Raw genomic sequence first — 19,130 nt, forward strand, 5'->3', positions numbered from 1 at the left:
TAATGCATAGTGCATTTAATTTAAAAAAATGTAAAGGATTGAAATCGAAAACCGTGCTAACTTTTTCTTAATCGAACAGAAAACAAACTCAAAAAGCACTAATTGCTCTGCACTAGCGAGCACAGATGTTCACTTTCGCTTCATCGAGTTCTGCTACAAGCAGTAAGAACCTAATCTGCACGCGCCTTTATGGACATTGTGAAATCTGTCTGGAACAGAACATGCTCTGTGATGGTGTAATATGGCTAGAGAGATGGGAGGGGCCTCCTCTTGTATAAAAGGTGTGCTGACAGGTGTCTTTGGATGACCGTTATGAAGACGCTGGGGATTTTGGTTTCTGCTGCCCTGTTCCTGGGGTCCGCCTCTGCTGCCCTGTTCCTGTGGTCTGCCTCTGCTGCCCTGTTCCTGGGGTCCGCCTCTGCTGCCCTGTTCCTGGGGTCCGCCTCTGCTGCCCTGTTCCTGGGGTCCGCCTCTGCTGCCCTGTTCCTGGGGTCCGCCTCTGCTGCCCTGTTCCTGGGGTCCGCCTCTGCTGCCCTGTTCCTGGGGTCCGCCTCTGCTGCCCTGTTCCTGGGGTCCGCCTCTGCTGCCCTGTTCCTAGGTTCCGCCTTTGCTGCCCTGTTCCTGGGGTCCGCCTCTGCTGCCCTGTTCCTGGGGTCCGCCTCTGCTGCCCTGTTCCTGGGGTCCGCCTCTGCTGCCCTGTTCCTGGGGTCCGCCTCTGCTGCCCTGTTCCTGTGGTCCGCCTCTGCTGCCCTGTTCCTGGGGTCCGCCTCTGCTGCCCTGTTCCTGGGGTCCGCCTCTGCTGCCCTGTTCCTGGGGTCCGCCTCTGCTGCCCTGTTCCTGGGGTCCGCCTCTGCTGCCCTGTTCCTGGGGTCCGCCTCTGCTGCCCTGTTCCTGGGGTCCGCCTCTGCTGCCCTGTTCCTGGGGTCCGCCTCTGCTGCCACTGTAAGTCCATTTTAGTTGATTTGGTGTTTAGCAATTGATCTTTACTGTAATTAAATTAATTATTGTTGTTTTTTTGTGAAACAAATGTCCAAATATCATATTTGTTAATGTAGCTGTTTTAATGTAGCCATGTTTTTTCTTACTATCTGTGGTTTTGATCAGCTCGTTGAGGTGAAGAAGATACTATAGAAATGTAGTTGGACAAAAAAAGGCTACTAAGTATAAAATAGTTTATACGGAGAAGGTAAACAATAGTAAAACACAAAGGCTTAAAACATCAAAGAGTTAAGAACATCTCCTGCGTTTGTACTCACGCTGCAGGTTTTTCACATGTTTATCAGCAATGGGTTGACAAGCAGTGTGAATTCAACAGCTGAACATCTTTTATGCAACAGTTCGTACTAATAAACAACAAAAAACAATGACACTACATCCATAAAACTTGCCCGGCAAGTATGAGAAGCCTTCAAAGCGTCACCCCGGATGGGATGGTGGGTACCAAAAACGAAATGCCTCAGATGTCTCTCCATTCAGCAAGAAATATCATATTATTTGTACAAAACAATGTAGTAATACTGAAGCAGATTGTAAAATAAATATTGGACAGGCATGTATCAGACCGTACTCTTACTAACACGCATCTCAGTTGACTGACTGCTTCTCCCTGTGTCTCCTTCCAGGTGTTCTCAAGGCCACAAAGTTCAAACCAAGGTGTATGCAGCTGAACCTGCTCCAGTCAGACACCCGTGGCCAAGAGGACTGCCTCTACCTGAACATATGGGTCCCTCAGGGCAGCAGCGGTATGTATTATGTACAAATGTAGGATCTTAATTTGATCACTCAGTTGCAGTGAACTTAATCTTGTAATCAATTTGAGGCTTAAAAAAGCTTCTCAAGTTTGTAATTTCTACGTTGAAATTTCAGACTTGATTTTCTCTTTTGAAAATTGTATAAACCTCAACGAAAATGTCCATTGACTATAATCCACATAAGAATTTACATTTGCTGTTGCTGCAGAATAATTTTCCTGCTGTAGCAAACTGGCTCAAATTAAGATCCTACACCTGTGCCTGTGTCTTTACCTGTCACTAGAGTAGGACACCAGATAATAAGGTGTCAGCCCTTGTCTTTCATCCACATATACATTTTATTTATTTATTTTATTTCACCTTTATTTAACCAGGTAGTCCTGTTGAGAACAAGTTCTCATTTACAACTGCGACCTGGCCAAGATAAAGCAGAGCAGTGCGACAAAAACAACACAGAGTTACACATAAACAAACGTACAGTCAATAACACAATAGAAAAATCTATGTACAGTGTGTGCAAATGTAGAAGATTACGTAGGTAAGAAAATAAATAGGCCATAGAGGCCAAATAATTACAATCTAACACTGGAGTGATAGATGTGCATATTATTTAAAAAAAAATAATTTTAACCTTTATTTAACCAGGAACGGCTCATTGAGATTTAAAATCTATTTTTCAAGAGCGTCCTTGCCAAGATAGGCAGCACCAAGTCATTACAAAAATTACAGACAAACAACATGAAAAACTACAAGTAATCTAGTAAAAACCATAGAATTCACAAGAGTATAACAAAATCAAAAACAGCAAACTAAAAACTAAAAACATTGACAGGTCAGGGAATCAGTCTCAAGATCATTTATCAGTGATTTAAAAATACCAAAAGTTCTTCCAGTTTAAAAGTATTTTGTAAGGCGTTCCAAGACGATGGCGCAGAGTACATAAAAACCCTTTTACCAAGTTCAGTTCGGACATTTGGAACAGTTAGCAGAATAAAGTCCAGCAAACGAAGAGAGTACCCACCACATTTCTGAACAATAAAAATGCCCAAATAAAAAGGTATGATGATATGCAAGTAGAGATACTGTGCAAAAGAGGAAGAGATAAATAACAATATGGGGATGAGGTAGTTGGGTGTGCTATTTACAGATTGGTTGTGTACAGTAATTGGTAAGCTGCTCTGGCAGCTGGTGCTTAAAGTTAGAGAGGGAGTTGTAAGTCTCCAGCTTCAGTGATTTTTGCAATTCGTTCCAGTCATTGGCAGCAGAGAACTGGAAGGAGAGGCGGCCAAAGGAAGTGTTGCTTTGGGGATGACCAGTGAAATATACCTGCTGAAGCGCGTGCTACGGGTGGGTGTTGCTATGGTGACCAGTGAGCTGAGATAAGGTGGGGCTTTACCGAGCAAAGACTTATAGATGACCTGGAGCCAGTGGATTTGGAGACCGCTTATGCCTGGAGCCGGCCCTGACACGCAGAATCTGCCCACGGGAAAATAGTAGGTAGAGTACTGCTGCTTGCTCACAGCGCTGTCTTCCATGTCAGGTAACTATGGTTTGTGGGACCAGCACGCTGCCGTTTCTTGGGTAAACAGGAACATCCGTGCCTTCGGAGGAGACCCCAACAACCTCACCATCTTCGGGGAGTCTGCCGGTGCTGTTAGCTCCAGCTTCCAGGTGTGAGACTAAAAAAGGAGATTAACAGTTCTAATACAGAGCTCTCAGGGCAAAGATAGTGATGTCAAAATACAAAGAAAGTCTAGTAGAATGATGTTTCTTCAGTCTCAATGTTATAAACTCTTCATTAAAATGTCATGATTATTCAGTGTCTTCCTGCCATAAAGCATACGTTAATTGTCAAAGTGTCTAGTTTCTGTTGACTGTTGTGTCTATGAAGTCAGTTGATAATGTGGTGATACATTTAACAATGAGAACAGTGAGATTTCTGCTTCTTTATTTTGGACCATGATGTCCTGTACGCTACATAGTCAGCTGTTTGTCACAAGTTCCTGAGACCTCAGAGAACTCTGTGTCCTGTGTCTAAAAAGGTTGATGGAAAACACTTGTATTTCAGACCTTTTTAACGTTGAACTTTTTAGATAGTTGGATATGTGTAAGCATTAAGCAGGGTTCTCCTGTTATGATTGTAAGCAAAGATAGGTACAGATATGCCATTCGGCTTGGGTCCTCTGTCCACAGTAGGTTAGCAAATGATAATGTAGCAAATGCAATGTACTAATTTGAGTTTAAATGTACTTTACCGCCACACAGACACTCTCTCCCCATAACAAAAGGCAATCTCCCAGAGTGGTGTTGCGTTTCAGATTATTTTGTGTCCAATAGAAATTAATGGTAAATAATGTATTGTGTCATTTTGGAGTCACTTTTATTCAAGTTAAAAAAATAGAATATGTTTCTTAACACTGTTAATAAAGGGATGTCTCATCCCCCTTTCTGTCTCTTTAGGTTGCTGAGAAGGTGGGCTGCCCCAAGGATGATTAGATGATGGCCTGCCTGAAACCTGTTGACGCTAATGTTCTCACTCTGGCCGGTACCACGGCCCTGGGTGGTTCTCCCTCCAGTGAGTATCCACTGAGATTAATGTATGGGGCTGTGGCACGCTGTGAGAAAGACACTGAGGAGGATGTGATTTGCATGTGTTGATGCCTGTAATGATACCTGTATAGATGAGCATTAGCCTGATGCTCACGTCTCCTCAGCCCACCATCTTACACAGTAATTTGGTGATGACCATGTCCTGCTGATAGCATCAAGAGGTATGTCTGTCTCTGCCTGCCTTCTCTAGCCCCCATGGTAGACAACCTGGTCCTCTCCCCTGTGATCGATGGGGACTTCCTGCCAGATCACCCAGGCAACCTTTTCCACAATGCCGCTGACAGCGACCACCTCGCTGGGGTCAACAGCATGGATGCCCACCCCTTCACTGGCCCGGACATTATTTACCTGGGAGGAAGAGGGCTGATTGGTTACCTGGGAGGAAGAGGGCACTCTGTTCGGTGTTGGCCATGTGCATGGTGTAGCTTAAATGGGACTGCAGATTTTACAGAACCAACTGAGTCTAACAAGTAGTAGTATAATCAAATAATAAAGGACAGGGTTATCAGTTCAGCCAGGTCCCTAACACAGTGAGATTCAGAAGGGGTTGATATATCTGTTGGGCCTTTATCTCTAGTGTATCCAATCAAAAATGCATATTTTGACCAATGGGTAAAATAATGTGTCAATTTTGTAGAAACTCCTCTAAGAAAACCAATGGTCGAAACCATCATCCATTCAAAAGTCATTGACGTTTTTACCCTTGTAGGATGGTCAAAATTAGGATGACTAAATCAATGGAGGAAAGAGAAAAAAAGTGTTAAAAAAAACAAGGAATATTGCACAGCATCGCATTAGCTAGGCTGGGTGCTATGTATGAATGAAAGCTACCTGGCAGGGTCACATTCCTGTTTAATTCGTCATATTTCTTCACAAATCCCGTAGGACATAAAACAATATAGAGATTCACTACATGACCAAAAGTATGTGGACACCAGCTCATCGAACATCTCATTCCAAAATCATAGGCATTAATATGGAGTTGGTCTCCCCTTTGCTGCTATAACAGCCTCCAGTAAATGCCAGTACTTCCACACCAATCTCGACAAACCAGTTCTGTATGGACTTCGCTTTGTGCATGGGGGCATTGTCATGCTGAAACAGGAGAAGAGAGGAAGAAAAAGTTTGGGAAGAGCCTTCCCCAAACTGTTGCCACCAAGTTGGAAGCACAGAATCTTCTAGTATGTCATTTTTTAAATGTAGTGTTACAATTTCCCTTCACTGGAAATTAGGGGCCTAGCCCAAACCCTGAAAAACAGCCCAGACCGATATTCCTCTTTCACCAAACTTTACAGTTGACACTATGCATTCGAGCAGGTAGCGTTCTCCTGGCATCTGCCAAAACCAGATTAATCCGTTGGACTGCCAGATGGTGAAGCGTGATTCATCACACGTTTCTGCTGCTCCAGAGACCAATGGCGGCGAGTTCCACACCGCTCTAGCCGACGCTTGGCATTGCGCATGGGAGTCTTAGGCTGCTCGGCCATGGAAACCCATTTCATGAAGCTCCCGATAAACAGTTCTCGTGCTGACGTTACTTCCAGAGGCAGTTTGGAACTCGGTAGTATATGTTGCAACCGTTGGACAGAGGAGAGGACAGACCGTTTTAACGCACCATGCACTGCAGCAGTCGGCTGTCCTGTTCTGTGAGATTGTGTGGCCTACCACTTCGAGGCTGAGCCGTTGTTGCTCTTAGACGTTTCCACTTCACAATAACAGCACTTACAGTTGAACGGGGCAGCTCTAGCAGGGCATACATTTTGATGAACTGACTAGTTGGAAAGGTGGCATCCTGTAACTGTGCCACAATGAAAGTCACTGAGCTCTTCAGTAAGGTCATTCTACTGCAAATGCTTTTGTGCTCGATTTTATACACCTGTCAGCAACTAGTGTGGCTGAAATTGCCAAATTCAGTAATATGAAGGGATGTCCACATACTTTTGTATATATATTGCATCTCTCTTCCTCTTTCTCACTACAGGTCAGACGTGAAACTGCTCTTGAGTTCTTTGACTAAGAAGGGAGAGGCCGCTACAAACAACGCTTTCGCAGAGTACACGGCTGACTGGGGAGATGAGCCTAGCCAGAAGACAATCAAGAAGACCGTTGTTATGATCGAAACTGACTACATCTTCCTGGTTCCTACCCAGGTTGCTCTCTAATGCCCAGTGAGTCTTCCTCATTGTTACTGTAGCACAGCCCTTCTCACCCAGTTTGTTTCCCATCCTAGAAATACATCTGATATCTAGTAATTCCTCCTCTCCTTGCCCTACCCCAGATCTGCACGCACCTACTCCTACCTCTTTTCGGAGCCCAGCCGCATGGCCGGGATAGTCCAACCTTACCCCAGCTGGATGGAGGCTGACCATGCTGATGACCTGCAGTATGTGTTCGGCAAGCCCTTCACAACACCCCTGGCATACTGGCCCAGCCACCGTGACGTCTCCAGATACTTGATTGCCGACAGGACCAACTTCGCCAGGACTGGGTAAAAAAGAGCTGCAATGCAATCATGTTTTTGTCTCCCCCACTGGATGGGATTACTGTATGAGGGATGTTATCCTCACGAAAACTATAATATATCTAATGTTCTCACCATTATGTTTTTCTTACCATCAACCCCTTCCCACCACAGAGACCCCAACAACGGGGAGTCGAAGGTGCCTGTGACCTGGCCTGCATACACCACCTCTGGGCAAAAGTACCTGGAGATCAATGCCCACATGAACAAGAACTACGTCCATGAGAAGATGAGGGTGCGCTTTGTGAACTGGTGGTCTAACATTTTTCCCAGCCTGCCCTCCGTCTGAGGAAGCTCTCACTGAGCACAGGCTCCCTGATGCATCATTCACAGCTATACAAATTGGTCTTGTCATGTCACAAATGCAAGTATTACCAGATGCATTTCTGATTGTAACAATTTTTTTCATTGGCAAATTAAATTAATGCAATTAAGAAGTCTACCCTGTTTTCTGTTTTTAATACTATCCAGAGGGGTATACGACAAATCAGGATCAATGAGTTATCCAGATAACTTTGAGAAACAACCAGATTTTCTGGTTCATTAATACATCTAAACATATATATGTGTTTTTGGTTGTTGAGTCAATTAGACTATGCCCCATTTCAAGCTTATCTTTCAAAAGAATAAAACATATATTTAGGCAAGTTTGCTGACTAACTCATTGATCCTGCTTGCTAGTATACCACTCTGTTCACCAGTGAAAAGTATTTTGTTTGTATTTGTCAAGACATTATCTTATATAGACATTATAAACTCCTACCAAGTAATATACAAATTTGTATCAAATCCCGATGGTGAAAGAAACAGTATGTTGGGGTAAACTTATACATCGAAGTCATCAGAATTTATATTGGTGTTATATTGGTGTTGTTTTTCTCTGATTAGTTGCATTAAATAGTTTTGCCACTAGAGATCACTGACGCGACAGGTAACTCCCAAAATAAAGGATACAGTTGAGTAAATTAGGGATACAAAGTTTGTTGAAAGCAGGTTCCTGAGTAAATTAAGCAATTAACATCCCATCATGCTTAGGGTCGGTGGTATAAAGTACTTATGTAAAATTACTGGAAAGTAGTAAATATGTTGTTTTTTGGGGTATCTGTACTTTACTATTTATATTTGTGACAATGTTTACTTCACTAACTGGCTGTCAAAAAAAATACTATTATTATTATAAAATATTATAAGGATTTGGATGTATAGCATTTACTTTTACTTTTTTTTTAAAGTGTGACAATTTAGTACTTTTTCAACCATTTGTACTTAAGTACATTTAAAACCAGATACTTTTAGACTTTTACACAAGTAGTATTTTACTGGGTTACTTTCACTTTTACTTGAGTCATTTTATATGAAGTTATCTTTACTTTTACTCAAGTATGACAATTGAGTACTTTTTCCACCTCTGCTTAGGGTAATGTGTAAAAATACCCATTTACCGATTGTTTTGGCTACTACCATGGCTAGAAGAAGAGCGCTAAGTGACTTTGAAAAAGGGGTCTCAAAGGAGCATAGGGGGTTTAACGTATGTGTCAGTCAATCACCAGATCTCAACCCATTTAAATAGCTTTGGGAGATTCTGGAGTGGTGACTGAAACAGAGTTTTCCATCAACAGAACACCAACTGATGGAATTTATCATAGAAGAATGGTGTTGCATCCCTCCAATAACGTGCCAGACATTAGATGAGTAGCTCACAGTCACCAGGAGCAGGTTGACATTTGTTGGGATGAAGGATCAGGTAGAACCTGAGCCTAGAAACTGAGAAAAGCTGCAACTATTCCATAGGAACTTTACCAGTGGCATCTTTATAGCCTACTTCAGACAACCACTCACACATCAGAGTTTAGATCCATTTATCAATAAGAAGCACCCACCAATGCTGGGTATAGAAAGGAGAGATGAAAGCAGAACGTAAAAGCAATGTTGTAAAGACAATTGTGTTGCACTCATCCCAAGCTTGACTTCTCACTTGTCGGAGGCGTGGCCCATCTCCCAAGTGTTGCAGCTCGTTTCCAAGGCGCTCTGCCTCAAGACCTATAGAACATGTATGCCACATCTGACGAAAAGCCTGCAAACTATTACATCAGTAGGATTTTTCTTACCGTGGTTAAGTGAGCCCACCAGATACAGATTTGTTTTTATACCACACAATTGACTGAAATGAGTGGCTACTCTGACAATGACAAACTGAGATCAATCTGGTATTGAATTCAAACAATAGCACGGGCCAATGAAGCAACAGATGTGATATATAGGGTAACAGTCAAAACTTTGGACACACCTACTCATTCCAGGGTTTCTCTTTATTTTTTACTATTTTCTACATTGCAGAATAGAAGTGAAGACATCAAAACTATGAAATAACACATGGAATCATGCATTAACCAAAAAGGTGTTAAACAAATCAAAATATATTTGAGATTATTCAAAGTAGCCACCCTTTGCCTTGATGACAGCTTTGCACACTCTTGGCACTCTCAACCAGCTTCATTAGGTAGTCACCTGGAATGTATTTCAATTAAAAGATGTTCCTTGTTATAAGTTAATTTGTGGAATTTCACATTTTTGATAATTTATTGCAAATAAAAAACAGAAATACCTTATTTACATGGCCCTTCGTTGGAGCAAAGTACAGAGAGATCCTTCATGAAAACCTGCTCCAGAGCGCTCAGAACCTGAGACTGGGGCAAAGGTTCACTTTCCAACTGGACAAAAACCCTAAGCATACAGCCAAGACAACGCAGGAATGGCTTCGGGACACATCTCTGAATGTCCTTGAGTGGCCCAGCCAGAGCCCGGACTTGAACCCGATCGAACATCCCTGGAGAGACCTGAAAATAGCTGTGCAGCGACACTCCTTATCCAACATGACAGAGTTTTAGTGGATCTACAGAGAAGAAAGGGAGAAACTACCGAAATACAGGTGTGCCAAGCTTGTAGCATCATACGCAAGAAGACTCAAGGCTGGGTCAAAATGATCACAAGAACGGTGAGCAAAAATCCCAGAACCACACGGGGGGACGTAGTGAATGACCTGCAGAGAGCTGGGGCAAAAGTAACAAAGCCTACCATCAGTAACACACTACGCCGCCAGGGACTCAAATCCTGCAGTGCCAGACGTGTCCCCCTGCTTAAGCCAGTACATGTCCAGGCCCGTCTGAAGTTTGCTAGAGAGCATTTGGATGATCCAGAAGAAGATTGTCGTATGGTCAGATGAAACCAAAATATAACTTTTTGGTAAAAACTCAACTCGTCGTGTTTGGAGGACAAAGAACGCTGAGTTGCATCCAAAGAACAACATACCTACTGTGAAGCATGGGGGTGGAAACATCATGCTTTGGGGCTGTTTTTCTGTAAAGGGACCAGGACGACTGATCTGTGTAAAGGAAAGAATGAATGGGGTGAGTGAAAACCTCCTTCCATCAGCAAGGGCATTGAAGATGAAACGTGACTGGGTCTTTCAGCATGACAATGATCCCAAACACACCGCCCGGGCAACGAAGGAGTGGCTTCGTAAGAAGCATTTCAAGGTCCTGGAGTGGCCTAGCCAGTCTCCAGATCTCAACCCCATAGAAAATCTTTGGAGGGACTTGAAAGTCCGTGTTGCCCAGCAACAAGAGGAGATCTGCATGGAGGATTGGGGCAAAATACCAGCAACAGTGTGTGAAAACCTTGTGAAGACTTACAGAAAACGTTTGACCTCTGTCATTGCCAACACATGGTATATAACAAAGTATTGAGATAAACTTTTGTTATTGACCAAATACTTATTTTCCAACATAATTTGCAAATAAATTCATAAAAAATCTTACAATGTGATTTTCTGGATTTTTTTTCTCATTTTGTCTGTCATAGTTGAAGTGTACCTATGATGAAAATTACAGGCCTCTCTCATCTTTTTAAGTGGGAGAACTTGCACAATTGGTGGCTGACTAAATATTTTTTTGCCCCACTGTATGTATGAGATGAGTAATGCAAAATATGTAAACATTATTAAAGTGACTGGTGTTCCAATTATTAAAGTGGCCAGTGTTTTCAACTCTATCTATAGGGCAGCAGCCCCTAATGTGCTAGTGATGGCTATTACAGTCTGATGGCCTTGAGATAGAAGCTGTTTTTCAGTCTCTTGGTCCCAGCTTTGATGTACCTGAGCCACTCTTGGTCCCAGCTTTGATGCACCTGACTTCTCCTACTGGATGATAGCGGAGTGAACAGGCAGTGGCTCGGTTGGTTGTTGTCCTTGATGATCTTTTTGGCTTTCCTGTGACAAGTGCTGTAGGTGTCCTGGAGGGCAGGTAGTTGGTCCCCGATGATGCGTTGGGCAGACTGCACTACCCTCTGGAGACCCCTGCGGTTGCGGGCGGTGCAGTTGCCGTACCAGGCGGTGATACAGCTCGACAGGATGCTCTCAATTGTGCATCTGTAAAATGTTGTGAGGTTTTAGGTGACAAGCCAAATTTCTTCTGCCTCCTGATATTCCAGAGGCTCTGAGGCGCCTTCTTCACCACACTGTCTGTGAGGGTGGGCCATTTCAGTTTGTCAATGATGTGTACACTGAGGAACTTGAAGCTTTCCACCTTCTCCACTGCTGTCCCATTGATGTGAATAGGAGGTTGCTCCCTCTGCTGTTTCCTGAAGTCCACAATCATCTCCTTTGTTTTGTTGACGCTGGGTTAGAGGTTGTTTTCCTGGCACTACACTTCCAGGGCCCTCACCTCCTCCCTGTAGACTGTCTTGTCATTGTTGGTAATCAGGCCTACTACTGTTGTGTCGTCTGCAAACTTGATGATTGAGTTGGAGGCGTGAGTGGCCACACAGTCATTGGTGAACAGCGAGTACAGGAGAGGGCTGAGGACACATCCTTGTGGGGCCCCAGTGTTGAGAATCAGCAAAGTGAAGATGTTGTTTCCTTCCTTCATCACCTGGGGACGGCTTGTCAGGAAGTCCAGGACCCAGTCACACAGGGCGGGGTTCAGATCCAGGGCCTTGAGTTTAATGATGATTTTGGAGGGTACTATGGTGTTGAATGCTGAGCTGTAGTCAGTGAACAGCATTTTTACATAGGTATTCCTCTTGTCCAGATAGGATAGTGCAGTGTGCAGTGTGATGGCGATTGCATCGTCTCTGGATCTGTTGGGGCAGTAAGCAAATTAAAGTGGGTCTAGGTTGTCAGGTAAGGTGGAGGTGATATGATCCTTGACTTGTCTCTCAAAGCACCTCATGACGACAGAAGTGAGTGCTAGTCATTTAGTTCAGTTAGCTTTGCTTTCTTGGGTACAGGAACAATGGTGGACATCTTGAAGCATATGTGGGGACAACTGACTGGGACAGGGAGAGATTGACTATGTCCTTAAACACTCCAGGCAGCTGGTCTGCGTATGCTCTGAGGACTCGGCTAGAGATGCTGTCAGGGCCGGCAGCCTTGCGAGGGTTAACACGCTTAAATCTCTTACTAACGTTGACCACGGAGAAGGAGAGCCCACAGTCCTTTGTAGTGGGCCGCGTCAGTGGCACTCTGTTATCCTCAAAGCGGGCAAAGAAGGTGTTTAGCTTGTCCGGAAGCAAGAAGTTGGTGTCCACGACGTGACTGGATTTCCCTTTGTAGTCTGTGAATGTCTGTAGATCCTGCCACATAAGTCTTGTTTCTGAGCCGTTGAATTGCTACTCCACTTTGTCTTTATACTGACTATTTGCCTGTTTGATTGCCTTACGGAGGAAATAACTACACTGCCATATTCCCAGTCACCTTGCAATGGCTTGCACTTTCAGTTTTGCCTGAATGCTGCCCTCTGTCAATGGTTTTTGGTTAGGGTAGGTTTTAATAGTCACAGTGGATATCTCCTATCCACTTCCTGACAAACTCAGTCACCATATCAGTATATTCGTCTATATTGTTCTCGGAGTCTACCCGGGACATATCCCAGTTCACGTGATCAAAACAAGCGTGGATTCCGATTGGTCAGGCAAAATCGAGTCGTGATCAGATTTGTCTAAGGGAGGGCGGGGGAGGGCCTTGTAGGCATCCTGGAAGTTGGAGTGGCAGTAGTCGAGTGTTTTAGCAGCGATAGTACTACTGTCAATGTGTTGATAAAACTTCTGTAATGTTTTCCTAAAATTTGCTGTGTTAAAATCCCCAGCTACAATAATAATAATACAGCCTCAGGAAATGTGGTTTCCAGTTTGTCCAGTGAAGATCTTTGATGGCCGTCGTGGTATCGGCTTGAGGGGGAATATACACGGCTGTGACCATAACCGAAGATAATTCTCTTGGGAGGTAATATGGTTGGCATTTGATTGTGAGGTATTCTAGGTCAGGTGAACAATAGGACTTGTTCCTGTATGGTATCACAATCACACCATGTGTAGTTAATCATGAAACATACACCCCTGGCCTTCTTCTTCCCAGAGAGATATTTATTCCTGTCTGTGCAATGAACTGAGAACCCAACTGGTTGAACGGACTCAGACAGTATATCCCGAGAGAGCCATGTTACAATCCATGATGGCTCTCTGGAAGGAAATCCTTGCCCTGAGCTCATCTACTTTATTATCCAGAGACTGAACATTAGCGAGTAATATACTTGGAAGCTGTTGGTGGTGTGCCCGCCTCCTGAGTCTGACTAAAAGTCAGCTCTGAGTCTGTCTTTTCTGCTGGCAAAGTTTTGGAACAGCCTCTGGGATCAGTTTAATTGCCCTTGGGGATACAAATGGTTCTGGGAAATTCATATTCCTGGTCGCATTGCTGGTAATGCTGGTGAGTTACCGTCGCTCTGATATTCAAAAGTTCTTCCCGGCTGTATGTAATAACACAAAACATTTCCTGGGCTAATAATGTAAGCAATAACACATAAAAACAAAATATTGCAAAGTTTACTTAGAGCTTGAAACATGGCAGCCCTATCCATCAGAATTATGAGGGGAAAAAATATATTTAATCAATTTTAGAATAAGCTGTAATGTAACAAATTGTGGAAAAAGTCACAGGGTCTGAATACTTTCCGAATTCCCTGTGTACAGTATATATTTCCTTTATTATTATTATTATTATTATTATTTTGCCTCTTGGTCCCCCCACAGGCCTGGGCCTAGCGGTTCTGCCCCGGTAAGTCCCTGCATTAAACCAGCACTGGGGCCAACTTTTGCAAAAGGCAGTCAAGCTATCCATGCCTCAGTCCCCTCCTGAATTTGGGTGTGTTTTCTGGTGGGGAAATTGAGTTGTAGCACAGATAGAGAAGATATGCACAGATAGAGATGATAACTACAAATAATTGCAAGCAAACAGTTTGAAGCACACTTATTCAATCTTAAATGATAACAAAGCTTTTTTCCTTTTCACACCTTATCATTTTAATTCACCAGTAGAGTGAGCATAGACTAGAAGCTGCAGTAAACTACATGGGGTGCTGCTTAGCAAATGTTAAATTGTGTTTATATGTGTTTACATGTGTTTACGGTCATGACATACAAACACACACGCAGCTTGACAGCAAGATAAGTCAGCTTGATAGGTTTTTCTATGTTTTCTTTGTATTTCATTAATGTAATTTCATGATTGTAAAATAACAACATTTTACTATCTCAACGTTCCTTACATTTAAAAAAAAATCCAGTTATTACCATTGAAGTGAGCCTTACCTCAAAAATGGCACTGTCAAAATGGCTGGTAGACATTTTGTGAGATGTGTGGGAGAGGTAGATCAATAATCCATTGTCATTACCATGGCACACCATAATATTGCCATATTATGCCAGCTCAAAGAATGGAAAGAAACTTTTCTCTTCCTATTACTGTGAACTTTGAGGGAACATAATTCAAGTTTTAAACAGTAAAAAATGCATGGTAAATATTTGTGGCATGTGTGCCACGAGTATATCAATAATCTTGTGTCATTGCCATGTCACACCATAAGATGCCCATGCTATGCCAATTCAAAGATGGAGAAAAGGCTTTTGGGTATCTTATAAGCATTCAAGCCCTTTGTTATGGCAAGCCTAAATATGTTCAGGAGTAAAAATGTGCCTAGCAAGTCACATAATAATTTGCATGGACTCACTCTGTGTGCAATAATAATGTTAAACATGACTTTTGAATGACGACCTCACCTCTGTACCCCACACATACAATTATCTGTAAGGTGTCTCAGTCGAGCAGGGATTTTCAAACACAGATTCAACCACAAAGACCAGGGAGGTTTTCTAATGCCTTGCAAAAAAGGGCACCTACTGGTAGATGGGTAAAAAAAAAAAAATCGGACCTTGAATATCTCTATGCCTTTGAACGGGTATGGTAGTAGGTGCCAGGCGCACCGGTTTGTGTCAAGAACGGCAACGCAGCTTCCCGTGTGTATCAAGAATGGTCCACCACCCAAAGGACATCAAGCCAACTGGACACAACTGTGGGACGTATTGGAGTCAAACATGGGCCAGCATCCCTGTGGAATGCTTTCGAAAACATTGTTGAGTCCATGCCACAACAAACTGAGGCTGTTCTGAGGGCAAGGGGGGGAGTGCAATTCTATATTGTTAATTGTTGCAGGGGTGACAGACTTCCAGTATCTTGCGGTGCATTCTGCAAAGGACGGCTCACACACATCCCTCTACGATAAGATCATCTTGCGTAAACCAGAGAATAATGAGTTCTTTGAGCAGCCTCCACCCATCTTCTCTCGCCTGGACAGTGCTGTGGACTATAACTACCGACCTGAAATCCAACACAAGTAAGCAGGGGCATTGGAGCAGTGTTACACTACACAGTTTCACCCTCATCAGAGATAGTGTGTTCAGCTCAGAAACAAATATGCCAATGGAAGTCAACATGTGTGTCAGCAATTATGCATAAGAATTCCCAACAACAACAACTTTACAAAATGGTGTGTTCCACAACAGGAGCAAGACAGGAAGCCCCTTATTTAGTTATAAAGATGCAGGTGCTAATAGATTTGGCCATTGGCCAACCTGTAGGAATTATTAGCTAAACCATTGTGGTCTTGTTTCTTCCGTGCAGAGAAGGCCATTGTCCCCCAACAATCTCCAGGGATAATCTGATTGGTTTGAGTCGAGCCCGTCGGCCTCATAATGCCATCTTCCTCACTTTTAACGACCAGAACATCCCCACTGAGCCCCTGGAGGCTGCCAAGGTCAACTGGAAGATAGTGACATAAAGGCAGAGGAACAACTGAAGGAGGTTAGTATACTTTGCATTGGGCTACTTAGGTTATTGTGAAGGCTGCAGGAAGTCACACACAGCGGGTGATGTTTTATACAATTTGTATTATTGTTAATCACAGACGTGTTAATTACATATGCATAGGAACATAGCTTTTTTTCAGTTTGAGCCTTTGTTTTTGAATCCTAATGCTATTTCAAGACTGAAACATTTACTTGGGTGTTAGGCAATAGCAGGGTTCCCCGACTGGTGGCCCGTGGGACGAATTTGGCCAGTAAGGTGATTTTATTTGGCCCCCAAAGTTTTCTGAGCTCTCTAGATTTTCTGACATAAAACACTGTAAAAACACCAGCAAATTATCTGTGATTTTAATTTAGGAAATCTGTTCCAAAGTATTCGCCACACATAATACAGAGATACAGTATATGTGATCATATACACATGTAAACAAGGTTTTAAATGATTATGTTTTAGTCAAATATTATATTTGGAGTCTACAAATGATTTGTCATTATCTTTCTGCCCTCTGACGAACAGCTGAAGATAAAAATCCACCTACGGCTGAATTTAGTTGATGATCCCTAGCCTATATTTTTTACATCACCATGTCCAGAGACTGTTCCTAAGGTATTTGTCTGCACATATGAGAAATGTGTTGCTCAATAAGGTATTTTTCTCATCTCCTGAGATAAACTGGATATATTTTGAATCATGTAGCTCTCGTTCATGTCTGACTTCTCTCTCATAAAGGCTCCTTAAGAGAAACAGAAATGTGTCACAGAGAAGCTGTTGTTGAGACATATGTGATATGGAAAATATGCACATGGGAAATGTTACTTACATTGCTTTGATATCCCATCTGTGTTAACTTTTCCCAAACCACACTGTGTGTAGATGTTTGAGAGCCGGCCCATCTGGTCCGGGTACGCGGTCAAGGCCAACATGGACCTCCACCCTGATAAACTGAAGCTGCTGCTCCCTATCATGGCCTACTATATGGTGAGGAGACCTAGACCAGCCAATGGAAAAAGCAACAGGAAACACACCTCCAAAAATAGTGTATGTCTGCTATCGAACTGTCACCATGGATACTACAGCCCAAGCTCAAGGTCACGCACCTGTATACCATTAATCAGGATGCCAATTTTGTTTGGCTGTCTGCATATTCTCTGACACCTAACTAATCTATATGGTGAGCAGACCCAGACCAGCAGGGGGTCAATAAAGGGAAATGGGGCATCTCTCTATTTACATGCCATGTCCTATTCAATTCACTTGACTTGAAATGAACCTCTTGAGAGAAGTAGAAGTGGATGGTGGCAAGAGAGAAAGAAGACGCAAACATGAAAATCTATTTGATCAATACACTCCTTGACCAAACGTATGTGGACACCTGCTTGTCGAACATCTTATTCCAAAATCATTAGACTTTATATGGAGTTGGTCCCCCCCTGTGCTGCTGTAACAGCCTCCACTCATCTGGGAAGGCTTTCTACTAGATGTTGGAACATTGCTGTGGGGACTTGCTTCCATTCAGCCACAATAGCATTAGTGAGGTTGGGCACTGATGTGTGGGTCGACATCAAGATTGAGTCAACGGAACAACCCATTGTTCTCATTTGCCATTCAAAATACATTGAAAACCTCCCCTGGAGGAGCCTCTAGGTGAGATATAACTATGACACCAGAGGCCAAGAAATACCAGGTGCTGGACTTCAGGATCCGCTGCAGTACCAAGCACGGTGAGGAGTGGGGGCAGGGTGGAGGTTTGGTTCAATCTAATCTGGAGGGACAATTTAATTCCACAGCCTTTGCTAATCATGCGTTTTTTTTATGAGACTGTGTTTCACCCCCCTGTGACTGTCTTTAGGATATACTATAAATGACATGCCAGTGAAGGCCAAGAGGAGCACTTTCAACTATACCCTGCCAATCACACTTAACAAAGCAGGTGGGTAACTGGGCATATGTCTGGTGTGTGTGTCTGTGCTTGCGTGTGTGTGTCCGTGTGTATTAGTGAGGATTGTCTCACTAATGTCCCTCTTTGTTGTTCAGTGCCCCAGGCTGCTAATGTGACAGATTTACCTCCTGAGGGCCCTGCTGGTGGACGTAGTGCAAATATAACCAGATACCAGCTCAAGGTAAGATACTATAGACTTCCCCATAGCTTACTCACTCTATAAATATTATACTGTACTTACAAGAACGTCACAGTAATAAGACCTCAGATACCAACCTCCTTTTTCCCTGTCTCCTGTTTGTCCAGGATTCCTCATACATATTCCGAGATGGGACCCTGCCCCCCCACAGGCAGATGTTCTACCAGCTCTGTGATCTGGATGTGGAGAGGTAAAATCTAACATGGTATACGGGCGATTCCAGACAAGATTGGCCCAAAAATATTTATTCTGTTTTGGATCTTCCTGAAATAAAATCTGTTGAAAGATCCTTTGTGGGATGTATGTTTGGCGTACCTTTTGAAATCTGTATCCAAAATAACTATTGCGAAATAACTCATTCAAGTTGGGACATTTTTTACCTTTTAGATTTACCCAGGTCTTCTTTAAGACACTACAACAATGAGTCAGTAGATGCTACAAAGCCAGACGTAGTGTCATTTTAAACAGTACTGTGTGCTCTGAAATATGACTAGTGTTGCGATTAAGAATACCATTTCTGTACATTTGTTTATGGTTCTTTAAAAATATAAACCTACATTTGTTAAGTACCCTTTTTGATGTTCATTATTTGGCATATTGTTTTAAACAATATACTCACTCTACAAGTACATAACATTTCCAGAGTTGGTTCTCTGCTACTATTGAAGTTATGATACATTTTATGAGCAACACCAATATATTGAATGGGAAAATGGATTCAAAGGAACTCCTTCTGCTGGTGACTTACTAAATATGCAATCCTAAAGGAGGGCTGTGATTGGCCTTTAATTTCAATAAGTAAATGGGTCAGAGCACACAGTAAGGTTTCACATGACACCAAGAATGGCTTTGTAGCATCTACAGCATCCACAGAATCATTGTTGTAGTGTTTAAAAGAAGGCTGGGGTATGTGAAAA

At 43.0% G+C, this 19,130-nt stretch overlaps 2 protein-coding genes and 1 pseudogene across 2 annotated transcripts; all 3 read left to right on the plus strand.

Moving 5' to 3' along the window:
- Positions 1-312: 312 nt before the first annotated feature.
- Positions 313-6,523, plus strand: LOC118385659 (bile salt-activated lipase-like). Its single transcript, XM_052520069.1, has 6 exons — positions 313-942; positions 1,589-1,742; positions 3,292-3,422; positions 4,248-4,326; positions 4,552-4,831; positions 6,343-6,523. The coding sequence occupies exons 1-6, from the start codon at positions 313-315 to the stop codon at positions 6,521-6,523; spliced, it is 1,455 nt and encodes a 484-aa protein (XP_052376029.1).
- Positions 6,523-7,322, plus strand: LOC118384854 (bile salt-activated lipase-like). The gene is made up of 3 exons (XM_052520070.1): positions 6,523-6,551; positions 6,640-6,849; positions 6,997-7,322. Exons 1-3 carry the CDS (start codon positions 6,523-6,525, stop codon positions 7,169-7,171), a joined length of 414 nt encoding a protein of 137 aa, XP_052376030.1. The 3' UTR covers positions 7,172-7,322.
- Positions 7,323-12,232: 4,910 nt separating this feature from the next.
- Positions 12,233-18,447, plus strand: LOC118384855 (general transcription factor 3C polypeptide 5-like; annotated as a pseudogene).
- Positions 18,448-19,130: the final 683 nt, after the last annotated feature.

The sequence above is a fragment of the Oncorhynchus keta genome, chromosome 6 (genome assembly GCF_023373465.1).
Source record: "Oncorhynchus keta strain PuntledgeMale-10-30-2019 chromosome 6, Oket_V2, whole genome shotgun sequence".
NCBI lineage: Eukaryota > Metazoa > Chordata > Actinopteri > Salmoniformes > Salmonidae > Oncorhynchus > Oncorhynchus keta.